This window comes from Mesoplodon bidens (genome assembly GCF_964165515.1).
Source record: "Mesoplodon bidens genome assembly, chromosome: 18".
NCBI lineage: Eukaryota > Metazoa > Chordata > Mammalia > Artiodactyla > Ziphiidae > Mesoplodon > Mesoplodon bidens.
Window position 1 is genome coordinate 2,262,805 of NC_138175.1, and position 22,097 is coordinate 2,284,901.

General features: G+C 50.9%; 1 protein-coding gene across 2 annotated transcripts in view; it reads right to left on the bottom strand.

Annotated features, from left to right (window-relative positions):
* BANP (BTG3 associated nuclear protein) overlaps positions 1–22,097 on the bottom strand; it is a 99,039-nt gene that overhangs the window by 40,917 nt on the left and 36,025 nt on the right. The window contains exons 5-6 of one of the 2 annotated variants that reach the window (XM_081217726.1): positions 9,894–10,010; positions 8,319–8,494 (exon numbers count right to left, since the gene is read on the bottom strand). In XM_081217726.1, the coding sequence (XP_081073852.1) occupies positions 8,319–8,494; positions 9,894–10,010 (293 nt within the window). The remainder of the gene's footprint in view (positions 1–8,318; positions 8,495–9,893; positions 10,011–22,097) is intronic. The other variant, XM_081217727.1, reaches the window with a different exon arrangement.

The following is a 22,097-nucleotide window of genomic DNA, read 5'->3' on the forward strand; positions in this document are numbered from 1 at the left end:
TGGGGCGGCGATAAGGGGGAGAGTTAGAACCTCTAAGAGGGACCCAGCTTCCGGCCGAGGCCGGTGGGCCTTTAAGTCGTGTCCCAGCCAGGGTCATCACTGTTTCAAGATTTCTCACGCGATTTACTTTGAAATGTCCTGATATTTATGTTCTGGCCTCTGCGCAAATAAGGCCCCACAGAGGGCAGCCAGTGCCTCCTGGCTTTGCCGCAGGCCTGGAACAGAGCACGAGGCCCAGAGGCCAGCCGGTCTGTGACTCGCATCCCCTGCCCTGCCACGCCACAGGCAGCCGCTCCCGGCCGGGCTCCTGAATCACACGACGTCCTCCAACACCAGGCGAGGCTCTGCAACCCCGTCAGGATGACCCCGTCAGAACGACCGTGTCACTGCTGGGCCGGGGCGGCCGCTGGAAGGGGCCGGGAAGGCTGAGCTCCTGACTTTAGCTAAGGACAGAGAACAAATCACAAATCTGACTTTTGGAACTCGGAATAAGAGATAAGACAGAAGAATCATTTCTCAGGAACACGGATGGTTTAGAAGTGAAGAGGGAGAGCTACGAGCACAGGCTCGGATGCGTGCAGTTTTCTCGCCGGCAGCCACCTGTTACGTTCACCTGCCTACAGGAAAGCTAGTGGACACGTGATCTAAACGTGGGTGGGAAGCGACTTCTAGAGGCGCTGTCTCTCAGTCATCCCTGGAACGCCAAGAAGGCTCCAACTCCTGGAGAGTTTATTAGTTTACCTACAGATACTGGGCAACTCTATGCCTGGCTCTGGGTCTAGTGCTCAGGATCTAAAGCCTCAGCGAATGTAGAACCACAGGCTTAATTACACCAAACAGAGTGGAAGGACCACCCCCCCTCCACCTGCGGCCATCAAGCGACAAGCAAGTAAAGGGAGGGACAGGGAGGAGGGTGGGAGGGGAGGGGAGGGGCAGGCCGCTGCGGGAGGGGCGCAAGGACAGTGGGCTGCGTGCTCCACCCCAACCACCACAGGGCCAGAGAGCCTTGAGCTTTTCTCAGAAACAAGTATCATGAATTCTACAAGGCCGGCCTGCGTTTAGATAATATCGTTAAAGCAAAGTAAAACACTGGTTAGGAGCTCAGCATCATTTTCTAAACCGCGAGTCAACGTCCCTCAAAGTGACGCTGAGCGTGCGTGGAGGCGGTGGGATGCCCGTTCCGTCCAGGAGGGAGGCCGGCTCGGCTTCTCCACCACGGACTCCAACTGAGAGCCGGCTGCCCCGGGGCTGCCCGCACACGCGCCCCCTCCTCGGCTCCCCAGCCCCGGAAGCATCCTCTTCACCAGAGCCCTCGCACATGCACCACGACAGAACCAGAGGCTGCGGGGCTGGGGGTTGGGGGGTGGGGACAGAGTCCTGCCAGCCCCCAACAAGGGGGCCTCGGCTCTCTGGCCGGGGCAAGGAGGGCCCCACCTGTCCAAGCCCCAGACCTGGCTCTACTGCTCCAACAGCGATGCGCCAGAGCAAGGGCCACCCCCCCTGCAGACGCCACCCCGGACAGCCTCAGCCTCCCAGCTCCAGCGACAACCGAGAAAGGCGGGGCTACGCCACGCTGTCCCACGCACACAGCGGGGGGCACACATGGGTAAAGGCAGACACTGTCAAACTGATCCAGGAGGAAGGAACGAAAAAGCGACCTCATCTATTAAACTTAATTCTTAGGAAGGCAAAACACCACGTTAAATGAGTGAAGAAGTTCACAAAGGTAAGCCAAGCCTCATTTTTATGTAAAGAATGATCATCCTCAGACTGATCGGAAACTCCCCAGTCTTCATGGATGATCTCTGCGAGCCGTGCTGCAGACGAGAACATGGAAGGGGCCGGACAGGCTCAGTGAGGAAGCGACCGACTGGCCACCGTGAACAGGAGGGCGCGCGTGGCCACTGGGATGGGCTCTGCGGGCCCGCGAGGGCTGTTTCCTCGCCCAGCTCCCTGCTGACACGTGGCCACGGACGAACACCCAGCCCCAGAGCCGGCAGACGGGCCTCCAGGAGTATGACCAGGACATTCTGGAGGAGGAAAGATGGCATTTTAAATTCCTACAGAAGTTAATTACTTCAGGGAATACTGCTTCCCCCCAAAAAATAAATTAGTCTAAAAATTAACTATTTTCCCTCCCTATCACTCCAGAAAATAATGGCTTAAACATCTCTGGTAACATAGGGAATTGTCCAGAAAGTTTCTTTCAAACACCTCAAAATTTTGCAAGGCATTTTATAACCTGTCTACAACCTAACTTCCTTAATGCTGTGAGTCTCAGGTGTGTGGTCATCTGACCAGCAAGAAGCCCGAGCTAGGCAGACAAGAAACACAGCCTGTAGCAAGTCTGACCAACACAGCCATTGCCGTGGGAACAGGGGACCCCTCTGGGGGCAGGGAGGACCAGGGCTGCACGGTCACTGTCCAGGCACTCCCGGAAGACGACAGCACCTCCACGCTCCCTGGCCCAGACGCTCGGGTGCACGGTCCTCACCCAGGTGCGCGGGCCACACCTGCTGACTCAGCCCCAAGTCACCTCTGACCCGACCCGAGGGCCCGAGGCCAGCCTGGGCCCAACTTCCCACCAGTGACAATGAATCATGTCTTTTAAATGTTAAACAAGACGGAGCACCAGCCCACATAAATATTTGAGAAATTCGCCTTTTGACAATTCAGAAAGGATATATTTATTCTACTAAAATAGCTTGGTCCAGTTCTGGCATCTGAAACAATAGATTCTAGTGGCTTTATTTAAAAACTACCAGTTGCGTTATAAGAAAAATAAACTTGCTTTCTATTCCAATCATTTAAATCTTTAATTAAATTAACTGACATTTCTAAAAAACCTATTCAAAGAAAAACCTTCAGCAGTAGCTTGAACTTTCTTACCAAACAGTTCAGAATACAAATATTTCTTTTGAGGGTCTATTTTAGGTCTAGGAAAATGAAACGAACAGGAGAAGCCCCAAGATGAAAAGGATGACCAGTCTCAGGGTCGCCAGCTTGACAAAGAGAAAAAGCAGCTACCTGTGTCACGCCTCCCCTGCTCCCCACCCGCTGACACGCACGCATACATACATGTGTATATACGGGATACACACGTGCGTACATGCACGCACACACACGCACAGGCACACGTCCCGAGGTAGTTGATGCACACACCAGCATGTCCACTGACACCAGGGAGCCTTGGTTCCGAGCCACTCGGCTGGGCCCGGGCCTAGGTGTGGGCGTCCCTCTCGCCCAAGTATGGAGCTAATCGCATGGGGCAAAGACAAGACAGTATCTACTCCGCGCCTCCTACGTGCCAGGACTTCACGTGCCTTACTGCAACTCAGGGACTCTGAGAAAACACGACACAAGGCGTCACCACTCCTCCAAAGCAAAGGGCAAACTGCGAGTCCTCCGACAGCAGCCTGCATGCCATGCACACATGTCACACAGGCTGGGAGGTCACCAGCACTCCAAATGCCACCCTGGAACCAAGCCCAGCCCAGCACCCGGGCTCTCTCCAAAGACGCCGGTGTTCCGTCCAGGGGGCCCCAGAAGCCTCTATGTCCTGTGCGGGCAGCTGTGATGGAGGGAAGGGCCCCCAGGATGGGCCACTCGGACACTTGCTGCCTCGGCTCCCAGACGCCCCTGGCGCTGGTCCCCCTCAGCGATCACTCACAACAGGCTCGGTCTCTGCAGCCACGAGAGGGGACCACCAGGGAGGCGTTTTCAGTCTCCACCCAAGGGATGGTGACGACACAGGCTCTGGGGTGAACGGGGTGTCCACACACGGCCCAGGGGATCACATGAGGTCAGGTCCTCGAGGCCGGCTCCAGCACCTCCGGGCCAGCCTCAGAGGACACCTCGTGCCCACGAGCAGGGATCAGGCTGAGTTTCCATTGGGCTTTTATAAAGGCTGCCCAAGCTGGTTACGAATTTCTCCACATGTGAGGTGCGGGCTGGGGGTGGGGGGGACCAAGTGGCCCCAGGAAGGGGCTCAAGGCGGCTTTCCAGAACAGGCCCTGTGGGCCGCCTCCCAGCACACACTCCGTCCTTAGAACCTGTCGCCTGTTTCTGAGCCCTTCTGAATTAAGGTGTTTACACCCTGGCTGTGAGCCTCAACGGTGACACCTGCAGTGAATCGGTAACACTCCAACCAAGGCCACAGAACCTGACAGCTTGCCCTCCTGGCTTTAGACACCGTAAACTATGTGCCTGTAGCCCAAGCACCTCTGCTTCTTCGGGACTGACGTGACATCTTTAAGCTATGGACAGATTGACAATTTGGGGTTTTTAAACTGGGAATTCGAAAGTGTTAGGTTACATACAGGATAATTCTGTAGGGAAAGGGAAAACACAAACGCCTCTGGCACTGCAGCCAATTCCGTCCCCCGAGGCTGGGCCCATCCCACAGAACCACGTGGCCACACCTCAGACAGAGCCCAGCCTCTTCCGGGGAATCCCGCCTGCTGTGACGATAGTGAGTGTCCAAGGACACTTGGCAGGAAGAGCGGGAGCGCTGGGCAGAGACCGGGTGTCCCTCTGCTGGGCCCCACATGCCGACCCGAGACGCGGCGAGGGATGCTGTGATGCCAGCGCCCAGCCACTCTTCTCTGAGTTGGGATCAGGGACCATTCACTACGCGGTCCTGACAAAGACCATTACATTAGTGTTACACTAATCCTTTCTTAATCCTGCTCTTGTCAGCAGCCAACTTATGACGGCAGCCAACATTATGCCTTTTAATGTTACCAAATACACAAAGAATTTATGCAGGGACTTCCCTGACGGTCCAGTCATTAAGACTTTGCCTTCCAATGCAGGGGGTGCAGGTATGATCTCTGGTCAGGGAGCTAAGATCCCACATGCCTCGCAGCCAAAAAACCAAAACATAAAACAAAACCAATATTGTAACAAATTCAATAAAGACTTTAAAAATGGTCCACATCAAAACAACTCTTTAAAATAAAAAAGAATTTGTGTTAAGAAAAGTTCATGTAAAATTAATTATGTGAACAAATTCTCAAGAAATGTTTCTGGCTAAATTTCCTCCTCAGCACACGTATAGCTGCAGTTTCGTAAACGCAGCAATTTGTACTGATCTTGTTTCGTAGCCCACAGCCCAGCAACACCCTAGAGGAGGTGCCCTGGGGTCCCCCTGCTGTGCCTGACAACCCTGCCGAATCACCTGCTCCTCCCAGACTTTATCTCCCTGCCCTGCCCCCCACCCCAGCACATCACACATATGTGAGTATAAATCATTTCACTGACTCGGGGCTTTGCGACATACACAAGGCTGATTTCTGACAATAATTCAATTATAACGGAAGTACTACCCTATTAAAGGCAAGTACCAAACATTTTACATGCAGGATTAGTCAAGTTCTGTAAGAATTATCAAATGCATAAACAGCAGGAATTTAAACTCTTTATTAAGAATCTAACTAAATCCCTTCATTAATGAAGAAATATCATTTTTGGTCCATTTTGGCTAATTTGTTTCTCTGACTCAATTCACCAGCTTAATCTTTGAACGATGAACCCCACACACTTTCAGTACTTCCCAAAGATCGGGGTAAACGAAGGCCTTGTGCCGGGGAAGAGAAGGGCAAGAGCTAAGAGGTAAGCCTGCGCCTCACTGCTCCCCACCGCCAGCGTTTCCCTGATCCAAATGGAGTTGGTGCCGTGACAGCCAGAACTGCCGGTTAACGCATGGGTAAATCCCCTGGCACCTCTGCAGCAGAATAAAGATCCGCTAGGGGACGGCATGCCAGTTCGTGCAGACAACGCGGAATTCTTAAGAAATGGCCATTCGGAAACTCTGTGGTTCTCTGCAATCAGGCACAGAAATACTTGCATAAGAAGAGAAGAACGTCTGTCTATGTGCAGCCCTGGGCTCTTATCAGGAAGTAAGATGACTCCACCTAAGGCCGAGCCTCCAGCCCGTCAGCGCCTACAGCTTATCCCCATTTCTCTGATAGGAACTAGCTGACTGGACGCTCCCCAGTCGAGCAAGCTATTCTGGCCCCGGGAGGACGCGGGAGGGGAGCAGCGAATCCGACTCTCAGTGCATCATAAATGTCACAGGACGTTGGCCACATGACGCCACTACAGGCCCGTGCGAGACGTTTGCAGATTAGCTCTTTTGCCCACATTTACGTGCACACACCGGCTGTCTCTGTTCCATCTTCCCAAACCCCGTGCCAACCGAGGTAGCTCAACCTGACATTCTCAGGACGTAGAACTGCGGGTGGGGTGGGGGGGACACCTTCCCGAGGACAGTGGCAGCAAGCCTGCACTCAGACATGCAGAAAACCTGTACTTTTCCCTTACGGGTCTTAATACTAATAAGCTCACACGTGATCCCTTTTCGTAAGTTCACATTAGAGTCACTCTGCAGCCCCCCCTGAAATATATTTCACATGAATCAGATCGTATCAGGGAATACAAACTTCAAAGATGACATTTTTGATTTTTATGATAACCCCAGACTCCCCCCAAATTATCCAATGTCATGCTTCAGAGCTGAGGCCGTTTAAACCAAACAAATTAGGCCTGAAGTACACAGCCAGACCTACAGGAGTATTTACCCAAAATCCACATGGAAAAAGAATAAGAACAATTAGCTTTCTCTGCAATTGTTGCAGACATAATTTTCATTCGATATCCACTAAGATGAAGTCAGGAGCATCCCTCTTCTCCTCAAGTCTAAAGAATAAAGAGACTAGCTGCCCTGACCCAGCAATTCCACTCCCAGGTATCAGCCCAAGAAAAATGAAAACCTACACAAAAACCTACACACAAACGTTCAGAGCAGCACTGTTTGTGACAGTCAGAAAGTGGGAACAACGCCAGCGTCCATCGATGGGTGACGGATAAACAAAGTGTGGCCTATCTACACACTTAGATGGGCCGTCGTCCAGCCATAAAGAGGAATGAAGGACTGGTGCATGTGCAACGGGAGGGCACCACGTGCTTCCACTCGTATGAAACGTCCACAACAGGCAATTCCACAGACAGGAAGCAGATCAGAGGTGGCAGGGCTGGAGGCTGGAGCACAGGGGTACTGCTGTGGGGTCTCTTTGGGGTGGTCAAAATACCCTGCAATTAGATAGGGGTGATGTGCACGCTCTACCGGCCCGTCTGCTTTAAAATGGTCGGTTTTATGGAATGGAAAGTAGACCTCAATTGTTTTTCTAAGTCGCCCAATTTGCTTTTTCTCTGTGCCCTGCTCTGCCATCTCAACCCTAGCTACTTATGTTAGAGGTGAATGACGTTTTAAGGAAAACGTTTTCAATGCTTCAGATGTGGTAACAAGTCTGACAGGAAAATCTTTGTAGAAAAATCTATACTGTGCTCTTAGGAAAAATCAACGACTCAGACGGAGAAGCAGAAACACCTCACCAGCCCTTCCTAGTTAACAGATTATAGGCTTGAGGACTCGGTGACACGATGCTACATCCGCCCGAGTTCTCTCCTCTCTCTCCACGCTATTTTGGGAAACATCGACTCAGCCCTCGAGAGAAGGACAAAGCTGCCAGGCGGCAGGAACCCTCTGGAGGACATGCCAGGCCGCCACCCGGACCCAGAGCCAGGTGAGAGTGGACCCCAGACCCAGCAGGAGAGAGGACGCTCCCCCTATATCACAGTGGGCAGGGGCAGCGTGGACTCCACCTGGACGTGCAGCCCCTCTGAGTCTGCGTGAGGCCCTCGTCAGAGACACAGGACACAGCTGTGGTCAGACAAGTGTGCCGACCGATAGCTCTCAAGTTACAGCTGTCCCTCATCAGAAAGCCTCCAGAACCAGATTCAATAAGCAAAACTGACTGAAAATGATTATGTAAATCTGTATTAACGTGGAGAGATTTCTACTACGCAATGGGAAAAAGCGAGTTACAAAATCGTAAATCTAGCGTGTATGTTAACGTAGAAAAAGCCCAGAAGATTTCTAGAGATCTCTGGATGAGGAATGCCTCCGGTTATTTGTACTTTCTTTGTCATTTTCATATCTTATCATCTTTCAAAAACAATAAACATATATTACTTTTCTAAAGAGCAGAGAAAAAAATTACAGCTGACCCCGGAACAACGTGGGGGATTTCGACCCTCCATGTGGTCAGGGATGCACACCTAACTGCTAGTGGGCCCCCCGTGAATGCAGCGCCCCCATATCCAAGGCTCCCCGTGTGCAGACCGTACAATGCTGTAATATCTACTAGCGAACAGTCCACGTGTCGTGGACCCACGCAGTTTCAGCCCGAGTTGTTCAAGAGCCGCGGCACACACATTACCGTCCACGCGGGGGAGGAGCAGCTTCGAGGACGCACCTTCCGAGTTGAGCGTGATGAGGGTGACGTTGTTGCCGATGCTCTGGCTTCCTGGCTGTCCACAGTTGGAGACGGAGTCACTGGCCTCGGACCCGCTCTCCCCGTCCTCGTTGTGGCTGTCCTCCTGACCCGGCACCTTCACCACGATGGTGTTCTGCCGACGCCCGGGCACCGCGCTGCGCGGGAAACAGAGACACCAGCGGTGTGGTGAGAGCAGCACAGCAACACGCAGAGGTGCTTCTGCACCCCGACGTTCTCCCCTTCACGTCTCAGAGAAGCTACCTCTGCACGCGCACTGGGCCACCAGCCTTCCCTCAGCTCTTTCTACTCAGGTTAATAGCAGGAGACAGTCTGTGGCTCCAAGAAACTGTATGAACTTGAAACGTTTAAAAAAATGTTTACATCACAAAAGAAGTGAAATCACTACTCACTGTGACTCAAGGCCTAGAACGCTCCTTTCTGATCATGGAGGTGACCCTACAAAATGCTGACGTCTGAATCAGGGTGAGATTGAGGCCGTGTCAAAGGAAAGGTTGAGTGAGGGAAAGTATGTCTGCAGACCCAGACTGCCTGCACCGCTCCACTCCGTCCCGCGAGATGTCCTAGGAATGACCCGGCCCGTGAGACGCAGCTCTCACTCCCAACCAGCCCACTGACAGAAACCACTCGAGTGGGTTAAAAAAGCCAGTCGAGGATCTCCTGGGGGGTATCCGTAGCACCACAAGGGGCCCCAATACAGCGCAGTAAGACACTGCCAGGAAACCAGAACGCCAGCCAGCGCCAAAACGTGCTCTATCACCCGGAGGCACGTTACTGCCTCCTGAATGACCTGCTCGACTTCCTTCGAGATGCTGCCACGCACGGGGAAGGGGAAGCAGCGCGAGGTCCCTGCTTGCCGAGGCAAACCCCGGGGGGCTCCATCCTGGGGGCCGGACCTCGCTAAACGCTGCAGGCCTGGCCACGACTCCGCCCTCACGGGCACGAGGCACACGGACCCTCTGCTGCTCTGCCGGCCCACCGCCTCGGCCCGGAGCGTCCACACCCACCCCCCGCGGCCGGGCTCCTTGGGGTCTGGGGCCCTGGGAACCTGGGCTACAGCCAGGTAGAAGCGGGACCGGCTGCAGGAGGGCCTGCGAGACTTGCCGGGAAGCAGCGCGGTGGGGCCGACGCCGGCGGTGCGCCAGCACACGAGGGGCGACGGTGCCCTCCACGCGCTCCCGCCTCTGGCCCAGGGTACAGCCAAAGCGTCTCCAGAGAAAGAGGAGTGGAAAAGGCACCACCTCGAAACGCCTCCGCCACTTCGCCGACCAGGGGGGGCGTCGCCGACCCGACATGCTCGGACAGACAGACAGACAGACAGACGGGAGTGAGGTGAGAGGACCGGGATCCGCGGATCGTGGTGAGCACACGGGGCACCTCCCGCCGGCACGCACGGCACTGGACACAGGCCGGGCCGTCCTCCCCAGACCCTGGCCGCGGAGAATCCCGGGCCCAACGACACGGGCGCCCCAGGACGCCGCCCTGTCCCCGGGGCCCCGGCGGTGGCGGTGAGAGGTGGGGTGTCGTGCTACTGACTTGCTAATGATATTTTCCAGGGGATCCGGTGCCCTGCCGCTCAGGGGGTCTTCCATCTTGGCTACAACGGCGTTCTGCCGATCACTGTTGAGAATTACTGTAGTCTGGGGGACGACGCTAGGGAACAAAAGAATCACAGAGAAAAGAAGACCTTAACACGACAGCGTTCATTGTCAGAGCACAGAGTCATCAAAAGTCAGCGCCCAGGCCCCGAGCTCCAGGGGGGAGGCTCCGGCAGGGCTGCCCACCGTGCACGAGTGACACCGGGCAAAGGGCGAGCCGGGGCGGCGCTTCTTAATGGAGAGTCTGGCCCTGCTCCTGTTGGCAGTGTCAGGGGAGTCGGGTTAGGAATATTTACATCCTTACAGAGAAGAGACGGAGGTGTCACAGCTGTCACTGCGCAGTAAGGTTTCTGAAGGAGTAGGTCTGCATGAAAAACAGCTCGAGACTTACTCACTGCATCCGAGCGAATTCCCAGCTGCCAGCTAGGCTCTCGTGACCTCTGTGCTGATCAGTTGCATCCCAGGATGTGAGTGTCATGCACAGAAAGGGGCGAACACCCGCGGAGGGGCCACGGGGGAACCGCCGGGCACTGACCTCTGGGTTCTGCTGGGCCAGTGCAGGAACCACAGCCAAGGGTCCGGGGACTTTGCTTCGAAGGAAACGATGCTACAGAAGAACTGTGCCCCACCGGGGGCTCTTCCCAGAGGGAGATGTGTGTTTATTTATTTTTTTACTTTTTGAGACGTGTGTTTAAACACGCAGGAGCCAGTGGCTCATCTCTAGGCACAGAGCCGTCGAGATTTTTGGCTCATTGACCTTCCAGCCCTCAGCGCTTCGCGCCGTGCTCTGTGCAGAAAGAACAGGCACTTGAGACGTACAGCAGTGTCACCTGAGGGCAGTGTCATGCCTGGATCTCGCTCTCCAAAAACCAACTCGGGGAAACCCTGCTTTTCCAGGAGGAAAGCTCGTGAACCCAAAAGCACCCATGAGAACCCAGCCCCCTGTCCCAGCCACACCCTGTTAAGTGTCCCCAAAATCAGAGGCGCCAATGGCACCGTTTCATGATGAAGTGAATGGCAGGACCACAGGGTATTTTCCTAAAAAAGAAGCACAATCACCTGCATTCCACTCAAAGGCATTATCATTTTCTCGGCCGTGCTACTTCATCATCAGTGACACCTGAAATAACCCACCAAATCCTGACCGCCTACCCACAGGTCAGGCACCACAAGTGACCAGGTGGCCTCTGACTTGGTACCGAGGTCACACACAGGGTACCCACACAAGGGCGTTCCCTTGCACCCCGATAGGACATCACGATGGACATGAGCACATTCAAGGTCTGAGATGTCTGCCAGAAATAAACAGGTTAAAATGGATTCACGCCAACATCTGGCAAAGTCGTTAGACTAAACATACCTCTGTTTCCTAAAGGACCTTAAGATTAAGGAAATGTTGGTCTGAGACAACCAGCTTCAAGCTGGAGCACAGGGAGCCCTGGGACGCCCGACCATTGGGGGTCCCTGGGTGTGCAGACCCCACAGGGCCTCAATTCCCAGATGCCCTCCTTCCAGAACGTCCTATGTCCTAAAGATGATGCCCCAGGAGAGCACCTCTGGCCAATGTGGTTGTTCCTTTTCACAAAGCCTCCCCTCAATCACATTCAGGTACCCCGTCCATCTAGACATAAGACAGCACGCGCTCTGCGGGGGTCACTCCTTACCACTCACCTCTGACAAAGCGCACGGAGGACCTACTTAGGGTTTCAGCTCACAGATAATCAAAGTAATCTGTGATGACAGACCACTAAGATTGCTGGCACACACCTGCAAGAAATGAGGACCTCCTTCATCTTCCACGTATTTATGTATGTAAACAAAGTTTCTCAGAACTTCAAACTATAAAAACTGAAAACAGAAATGGAACCAACATTGAACCTTGCGTCATTTTATGCGATAGATTACTCATAGCCCTCCAGAGATTCAGGAATTAACTAACACTAAAGCCCCATCCATCTCAAGGGTAAATTCACAACATTGCATTGTTAAGAGTTAACTATAAACTGGTAATAATTTACCCTGTTTTGTTCAACTGTGTACTAAGAACCATAATGAGACCTCAATCCAGAAGAGCTTTTTTTTTTTAACCCTCCAGGCCTCACGGTTACAGGAAATACATTTTTCAGCTTCAATTTCTATCCATATTTCTGTTGCAAAGGAGTGCACCGGCCTGGTTGACAGGATAAAATTTTGTGAAGGAAATGAAATGGGAATGAAAGTTCAAAAAGAAAAAGGGACAATGTAAAACTTGACTGTCCAAAGCTTATTCATCAGGGGATTTTTTTTAATGGATGATGGTATTTCGATTATAACGGAAACATTTAAGTGAGCAATGAATCTGTTTTTAAATACCAATATTAATATTCCAGAAAATACACCTTTCCATTAATGCAATTACGTCAACCTCAAGTTGTACAACTCAATATTTTGTTTTTCAAAAATTGAGGAACATCCACATCACATTAAGAAGACAGCGGTAGTTACCCTGAGGGTCCGTGCAGAGCAAGTGTCATAGCACGTCAGTGTCCTGCCGAGGCCAAATCACAGCCCCAGGTACCCAGTGAGACACGACTCTGGGTGCTGCTGGGAAGGGGCTTCGCAGGTGTGATGGAAAGTCCCAGTTGGTTGAGGTTAAATTACTCGAGAGGCAGATCACCCTGGGTGGGCCTGGCTTGATCGGGTGAGAGCTTTAAAAGGCAGTTTAGGGGCTTCCCTGGCACTCCAGTGGTTAGGGCTCTGCGCTTCCACTGCAGGGGGTACAGGATCCACCCCGGTTGGGGAACTAAGATCTCACATGCTGTGTGACACGGCCAAACTAAATAAATAAATTAAATACTTTAAAACATAATAATAAAAGGCAGTTTAGGCTTTCCCTGACCTTGGAGACTCCAAACAGCTCCTGCCCATGGGGTGCCACCTGGTGACGACGTCCCCTGCCTGTCCACCTGCCACACAGACTGCACATGTGCTGGGCTGCCTCCACAGCCGTGTGAGTCAATTCCGAGTGGGCAGCCCCTTAGAGTGGGTGTGGCTGTCCCCACACACACCCCTCCCACTGGTTCTGCTTCTCTGGGAATCCTGGGTAAGCTGCAGCATGACACCGAGGGCGGGAAAGCGACACTGGGACCCTGCTGGCACCGACCCCGGGCCTCGTTCAGATCGCACCGGTCTCCACGTGCGCCTGTCGTGCTGCCCCCCAGACACGCCCACCCTCCCTCCCCGGCGCATCCCCGCACCCACTAACCTGCTCCCCGTCTACCGCTCGGACGCTCGGAGGATGTCACAGAGGTGGGAGCACGGGGCGTGTGACCTCGGAGACGCCTCTGCTGACACCTCCCAGGCGGCCAGGCCCGAGCATGTGCCTAGGGGCACACCCACGTTTAACCTTTCACCCTGAGTCAGCTTCACTTTGCGGCCTAGCGGACACTCACTGTACATCTGCTTTAACCATTAAAGAAAAGGCCACAGCGATCAGAAGCAGAGAGTGTCCACGTGAAAATAGCATGAAATGCCTCCTTCCCCGGGAGGCCAGCGCTGCTCCTCCTTCCACGATAAGCCTCCCTTCCCAGGTGCCAAGGCCACGCCGACTCGCTGCACACATGCTGGTCTGTCCCGTGGGAACCCTGAAAGAGTGTGTGTGTCCCTGACCTATCTGACGTTCCCTGTTCGGACAAGATATAAAACTGTGCTGAAAACCCTGCTTCTCTGGAGCAGTCTTCTGTGCTACAGTCCTTAGTTTCACTCACGTAAAACTCTTCTCTGTTCATATTATAGATTGTTTATTGATTATTTTCGTCAACATGTGAGTGAGGCAGTCAAGTTGGGCATTATTTCTGCTCACACAATGATGCCCAATTTTGTTTTCTGTGGTGGGGGAGGAGTTCCAGCCGAATATTAAAAAGTGTGTGGGGCTTCCCTGGTGGCGCAGTGGTTAAGAATCCGCCTGCCAATGCAGGGGACACGGGTTCGAGCCCTGGTCCTGGAAGATCCCACATGCCGCGGAGCAACTAAGCCCATGTGCCACAACTACTGAAGCCCGCATGCCACAACTACTGAGCCCGCGCACCAGAACTACTGAGCCTGCGAGCCACAACTACTGAACCCACGTGCCACAACTACTGAAGCCCGCACACCTAGAGCCCGTGCTCCACAACGAGAGAAGCCACCACAATGAGAAGCCTGCGCACCGCGATGAAGAGGAGCCCCCGCTCGCCACAACTAGAGAAAGCCCGTGCGCAGCAATGAAGACACGACGCAGCCAAAAATAAATAAATAAAATAAATCTTAAACAATAACTAAATACAAAAATAAGAATAAAAAGAATAAAAAGTGTGTGAAAAAGTTTGCCTCTCTCCCTCCTACCATTGAGCCTCACTACAGTACATCTGCTGACACTGATCCTTCTGCAATTCAAAATTGTCACTCATCCAGCTCAGTTTGGGAAATGTGTATAATATTAATTTTCTGAGTTTTGTGTAACCCTCTACTGACAGAAGCAAGCTCACAAGGATCTAAAGTAATCCTCTTTTCTGCTTATGAGAACATGCCAACAGAAGGGTAAGGCACATATCCTTGGCTTTCCAGTTATAGTCCTGCCTCACATACAAGAACCGGGGTCCTAATAAAATACGAAATTGTGTCCCACGTATTGTACTTACAAAAAGAAAATGGTTTACTTTTTTACCGGGGTCCTAGAGTTTCAGTAAGAGCAAAAAAAGAGGGGTCGGGGGGACACTCCTCAGTTAAACAATAAAACCAGATGCCGCGAGGTCCTCACACCTGAGAGGCAGGTAGGCTGGGGTCCACCATGACCCCCTGCCCCCTTTCATAGGTGCACCTGTTCTGGGAGATGCCGCACAGCCAGGCTCCATCTCCAGGTGCCTCCCACGCAAAGGTAGCCCCGGGACAAGTGCTCACGCATCCCAGAGGCCTTAGGGAGTAGGATGGAGGGCATGGGGTCTCAGATCCCTGCGGGGAGAGCAGTGGGAGGACCATAAATGCCACTGGGCACCAAGAACACAAGCAGGAGGCACACGTCTCAGGGGTCCTGGGCTGCGGCAGTTCACGTAAACCAGCCAGCACCCAGGCAGCTAAACAGTCACTAACATTTGTCTTAAAGGGTTTACTTCTCTAGCTTGCAGGTTAAAGATTAAAAAGTCATAAAAACCAGGATCCAAAAAAATACTCTTAGGGATGAGAATAAATTAGCATTAAAACTTTGTTTCCAATATCCAAGGGGATGAGCAAAATACAGTGTAAAACTAACTCCCCCAAAATAACCAGCCGCACCAGAGAAATGGGGTAACCTGCCGCCACGAACGCCAAACCCCAGCTGCCTGGAGCCTACAGGGCCCAGAAGGCGTGGGATCCAACCCGCCCCCACCCCACAGAAGCCACAGCGCCCAGGACAGGACCCTGCAAGTGCGCAGTCTCAGCCCCGAGCCAGCGGAAGAGCTGTGCGTCCCTTCTTCTCCTTCCCGAGGAGCTGCAGAGACGCCTGCTCACAGAAAGGCAGGCCTGGGAGCGGGGGACACCCCGGGCGGCCAGACCCTGGCACCCACAGCTCCGTCCCCAACAAAAGGAGAGAGGACGCCTCTAGGACTAGGCAAGGGACGTCTTGCACAGCCCGTAAGGAAGCGCTCAAACCAAACAAAAGACCCACCAGGGGGAGGGGGTGTCAAAGACCACCGGAGCCACCTAAGAGCACTGCCGACGGCCAAAGCTGGAACGGTGTGAGCAGCAGCGTCCACCCCGAGGCCAGTGCCTGAAGGGGAAGACGCTCCCTGGGAGGTAGAGTGCGACTTCCGCTCCCTGAGCGGGGCTGGCGCAGGGGCTGGGGAGGACAGCGCCTGCGCAGAGGCCAGGCCTGCCGCTGCTCAGCCCCGTGACCCGCCTCCACACCACACAGACAGGCCACGCCGTGCTGCACCCCAGCAGAGGCGGTGGGAGGCCTTCACCTCTGCGACCGTCCTCCCCAAGCCACCAGGGGCACCCCACGAGACACCTAACCAGCACCCCGAAAAGCCATACAGACAAGGGGCTGAGTAAGTGCCACAGGCCAGGAGCCCAAGGAGACTCAGCAACTGAATGTCACGTGGACCTACAGTGAAGAGAAAATATTATACAAATAAACTCCAGAGTTTCAACAAACAGGAAATCTCCTGAGGGACACAAATCAAACAGCACCGTCTCAAGAAGTTCCACGTTTATGAAAGTTCTGTATTTATTAAGGAGATTGAATTCATAATCAAAACCTAGGCCAGATGTCTTCACTGGCAAACTCTACCAGATAGTTAAGGAAGAAATGAAACTAATCCTATAGAAACACTTTCAGAAAACAGACGATGGGGCTTCCCTGATGGCACAGTGGTTAATAATCTGCCTGCCAATGCTGGGGACACGGGTTTGAGCCGTGGTCCTGGAAGATCCCACATGCCTCAGAGCAACTAAGCCTGTGTGCCGAAACTACTGAGCCTGCGCTCTAGAGCCTGTGAGCCACAACTACTGAGCCCATGTGCCACAACTACTGAAGCCCGCGCGCCTAGAGCCCGTGCTCCGCAACAAGAGAAGCCACCGCAGTGAGAAGCCCATGCACCACAATGAAGAGTAGCCCCCACTCGCCGCAACTAGAGAAAGCCCGCGCACAGCAACGAAGACCCAAGGCAACCAAAAATAAATAAATTAATTAATTACTTCTTTTTAAAAAAAAAGACAATGAGCTCACCTTCTGAGGCGAGCATTATCCTGATAACAAAACAGATAAAGACACGTCAAGAAAGAAAACTACAGACTAATACAATCCATGAACAGAGATGCAAAAATCCTCAACCAGATATTAGCCACCACTCTAAAAACATAAAAAGGGTACTACCCTATGATCAAGTCAGGCTTATTATGACAGAAATGCAAGGCTGCTTTAGTATCCAAAATCAATCAGTATAATTCACCGTAGCAACAGAATCAAGAAGGAAAACCAAATGTCATCTCAAGTAGGTACATAAAAAGCATGTAAAAATTCAATGCCTGCTCAGGACAAAAACTCTCACAAAATAAGGAATCTAAGGGAAATTCTTCAACTGGATAAAGAGCAGCTATGAAAAATTTACAGCTATCATCACACTTAATGGTGAAAGGTTGGATGCTTTCACTCAAAGACCAGAAATAAGGTAAAAATATTTTTTAAAAAGTATACACTGAAATGGAGATCCTAGCCAGTGCAGCAAAGTAAGAAAAGTTACAGAACTTTGATAGGAAGTAAAACTTTTTTAAAACCCTACTGAAAAGCTACTAAAACAAGTGAATTTAGAAATATTCAGGATAAAGGTCAGCAGAGAAAAGTCTACTGTATTTCTATATACTACCAATGAACACGCAGAAGTTAAAATTTAAAACACAATAACATGTATTACAGCATCTAAAAGTATGAAGTACTTAGAGATAAATTTAACAAATGCATGTAAGAGCTTTACAATGAAAACTATACGACACTGCTGAGAGGCATTAAAGACCTACAAATATGGAGAGGTGTACCTTGTGCGTGGATCCAAAGACTCAGTGGTGTTAGGATGGCAGTTCTCTCCAAATGGGTCTTCAGATTCAACACAACCCCAGTCATGAGGCATGAGTTATCCTACAACTAGAGAAGTACTCCAAACTATGAGAATGTGCATGATCTATTAAAACTTTTGACTGTATCTGCTTTGGTTATTAGACTGCATCTCTAATCTGTAGTCATGAGATTAACAATCCCCTAAATTGTATGTATGTAAACTGTATGTTTTCTTTGATCAGTAGCCCTGACATGTACAGGGTATCAGGATTAGGCCACCAGAATTGTGCAGCTGTGAAAGGTAACCAACACCAGTCAGGAAAAGAAGTCATATGTACACAAAATCAAATGGAAATCGCAAAATTCAAAATTAGATAAGAAAAGTATGAAACAAATCCCTCGTGGCTAAAACCAAACCATTTCTTCACAATTCAAACAACCCTATCTTGTCACAGTCCAAAGCCTATGAAATGCTGTACTTCTGACCTTAAACTCTGAACGATATGACTACCCAGAGACTCTGGGGCTGCACTGCCAGAACCGAGATGCCCAGAAGGAGGCCCCTCTCTACCCAGGAGCCATGAGGGCTCAGAAAACCAGAATAGCCTTTCCATAAACATCCATCAACATTTTTTTTTAAAAGACCCTCTGGGAAATAAAGAATCAGCAATCAGCATATTAGAGGGAATTTAAATAATTTAATAATTTAAATAATTTTTGATCAAATAGTTCAATTCTCTGTGGGTGAATAACCAGCTTAGAGGAAAAGAAAGAAGAAAACTTTCCCCCTACATGTAAACTTTCATCTTACATGACACATCTCTCTGAAAGAAAAACTTTAAAAGAAATCACTTTTTTTTTTCCTTCAGTTTTGAGTATTAAAAGAAGACTCTTGGGACTTTGCTGGTGGTCCAGTGGGTAAGACTCCACGCTCCCAATGCAGGGGGCCCGGGTTCTATCCCTGGTCGGGGAGCTAGATCCCACATGCATGCCACAACTAAGAGTCCGCATGGCACAACTAAGAATCCACATTCCACAACGAAGAAGCCCGCATGCCACAACTAAGAAGCCCACATGCTGCAACTAAGAGCCCTCATGCCGCAACTAAAAGATCCCACATGCCTCAACGAAGACCCGTGTGCTGCAACTAAGACCCGGTGCAGCTGAAAGAAAGAAATAAATATTAAGGGCGGGGGGAAGAAGCCTCTGATTCATTACAATTGTTTTAAAATTATAGGAACACACTAAACCATTAAAAGAAATGTTTAAGATTTTAAAGCTAAAATTTGTTATATGTCAATAATATCTCAATAAATAAACCATTTGTACATTAAAAAATAAAGAAAAGAGGGACTTCGCTGGTGGTCCAGTGGTTAAGAATCTGCCTTCCAATGTAGGGGACGTGGGTTTGATCCCTGGTTGGGGAACTAAGATCCCACATGCTGCAGGGCAACTACTGAGCTGGCATGCTCTACAGCCCATGTGCCACAACTAGAGAGCCCATGCACCACAACTACTGAGCCCACGCGCTCTGGAGCCCGTGTGCCAAAACTAGAGAGAAGCCCGCACGCCACAATGAAGAGCCTGCACGCCACAACTAAGACCAGAAAAATAAATAAATAAATATATATATATATATATATATATATATATAAAAAAGAATAAAAATCAATTGCTTTTAAAAGAAACACAAACATTTTTCTAGTTAATCAGTATGTTCAGTTCAGGAAAACAAACAAACCTGAACCAGCTGGCTTTGAATCACTCTCAGTAAGTCTGGCTCCACAGGACCCCGATGGGCAGCAGGGAGAGATCCCTGGGTCCCCACACTGCACATGGGCACTCGCACTGGCCTCCCAGAGGGCATCTACAAGGACAGCAACCCAGGTGGGCCTGCACCCCAGGCTCACCTCGGTCCTACCTACTGCCCGTCCTTCAAGTGGCTGTGCCTGGCCTCAAAGAAGCTCAGAAAATGGGGTTTTACATTAATCCATATAAACGTCCCCATCCACACACTTGATCCCGTCACACCACACAGTTCAATGGAGGCCGTTCCTGAAATGCTCACGGGGGCACGTAAAGGGTGAGCTGCCAGGTACTGAGTTGTGCAGCTCGTCACAGAAAGCTTCGGCGCCTGCCTCTTCCAAGGCCAGCGCGACACAGCTTTAGGGTTGAAACCTCATGTCGCTACACCTAGAATCACAATGAGGCAAAATCCCAATTTATGGCACACTTACAGGAGGAAAGAAAGCATTCACCTAAAAGAAGTCAAGTCCATTTTCCTTTTTCCCAAGTAGAACACCACTGCTGAATGAAACCCCATCCAAGGAACCTTACAAACATGTTTATTACAATGATTAAGCTTTAGCATCAAAGCAAAAGGTTTTCTTTCTTTCTTTCTCTTCTTTTTTCTAGAATTTATTTAAAGGATCTCATTCAGGCGTAGAATCTGAAATATCTGGATCCAAAATGCCAAATAGGGTTGGCAGCAGTGCACTGCCTCCTGTGCTCTCGGAATTCAAGAGAATAAATAAATAATTCTCAGAGCTCATAGCAAAGTCTAGTCCAGGCCAGTTTTAATTAGAAAATCACCCACAGGCGAGTGGATTTCGGAGCATCCCACAGCTGCGGGGCTGCTCGGGGCCAGGCGCGGCCTCTCCGAGTGGAGGGGCCGCTGAGGCTGCAGTGGACAACTCCTCAGCCACCATCCAGAGGGCTCGCCACAGCCGACAAGCCCCTCAGGGTCGTCCTCGTTTGTCCTGGGAGATGAGAGACTTCCCAGCAACGCTCACAGCCAGTGCCAAGTGGCCTAAGGAACCTTAAGTTATTTTTTAAAGCACATGATCCGGAAATAAAATAATCTGGGATTTATATGCGTCTAACTGTTATTTTAAGTATCTGAGGCACAAAGTACTTGTAGAAGTACTTTATTACTCAGAATGTTAACCAATTTTTCATTGTTTTTGGAGACTTCCTTTTCTGTGTTCTACTACCCACACTTAAGACACATTTCTCATTTACTTTTGTGTTTATAAATTAGTCATTTTCTAATTTAAATATACACCTTTTTCATTGATATACTAGGATTGAATTCTTGACCTTTACTTCTCCCCAAATTTTCTTGTTAACAGCTTTCAATTACCGACAGTTTTTATTTCTCGTTTTTAGAACATTCATGGAGGGAAATGCCAGACTTAGTATCTTATTTGAAAATCATTCATAAACAACCTATTCTAAGCTATATCTAAGAAAACAAAGGAATGACCCTTCCTTCTATTAATCTAACACTAACTTGTATAAGTAATGGTTTTATTAATGATAGTAATAAATCTGCTGCCAACATACAATAAGTGTATTCTATAATGGGTTGATTTTATGTCACAATACGATCCTTTAAAACCAGAAAAGCAAACTGAGTTGGATTAACTAGATTATACACCTGAGTCTGTATTAGAAAACTTTACTCTGATTTCACCACTTGTCAATGCACACAGAAGTCTCTCCACGATGACAGCTTCTCCCCAGCGGAGGGAAGCGCTCTGGGGTTCCTGAACGGGAGAGTCACTAACACGCCCCACGAGCCCCACCGTCACCGGAATGCTGGAAAGAGAAGGGGCCTCCCTGCAGTCTGGAAGTGCCTTCCGCCAAGCAGCCAGCAGCGCCATCGTCAGACGGGACGTGGCCCGCGAGTCAGGCCGCGCTCAGCAGCAGGCCGTGCGTGGCCACGGCGGGTCCGTCACTGGCCTGCAGGAAAGGCCAGGGCTGCTGGCCCCTGCAGACCTGCCTTTCTCCCCCATCCTCCTTCTGAAGATGGGGAGACTGGAAACAGCACAACTCTGTAACTCAGCCCCATCACCCCATGGTGTCAAACGAGGGCAACCTGCCCGCCGAGGCCCGTCCTCCCCCCGGGACCTGACACCCAGGGAAGCCCCCAACGAGCAGCCTCGGGGTCCAAGCACAGCTGCAGCGCCACCTGCAGCCCCGAGGACTCGTCCTCGACCGCCTGACCCCATGAACGGCCACAAACCACGGACAGTGGAGTATGAGCGGCACATCCCTGGGTCCTGAAGACGACCTCTTCCCGACACAGGTGACAAAGTGACACACCACCAGGAGAGCCATCCTTACTCAGGGCAGGAAGCCTGTCTCATTCTCGCCTCATCTCTCAGAGCAACAGTCCTCGAGGGCGGGGCCCGGGGGTGCAGTTGGTTATACCTGAGACCCCACGGGTTTAGCGGACAGAGTCAAGGAGGCTGACAGCCTTCAAGGCATGAGACAGCCTCCCCGACAAAAACCTTTCCCACACAAATCTCACGTCCCATTCATGTGAGTGAAAAACATGCTTCTAACTCTCTGAGCCCAGAATCTTACCCCATTCTACACTCATACACAAAGTATTTTTGGATAGTTTCAATATAAGGTGAATTTTCCCGGAATTTCACTATTGAGTCTAGAAAAAACTACACTTTGCTTTATGTGAAACTTCATCAAGAACTGCTCATTTTGAAATATTCCACCACCAACTGGTATCTGAGTCCCAGGGTGACAGTCCTCCCAGCTGCCAGCTCTGACATGGGAGGTTTGGTCCTATTC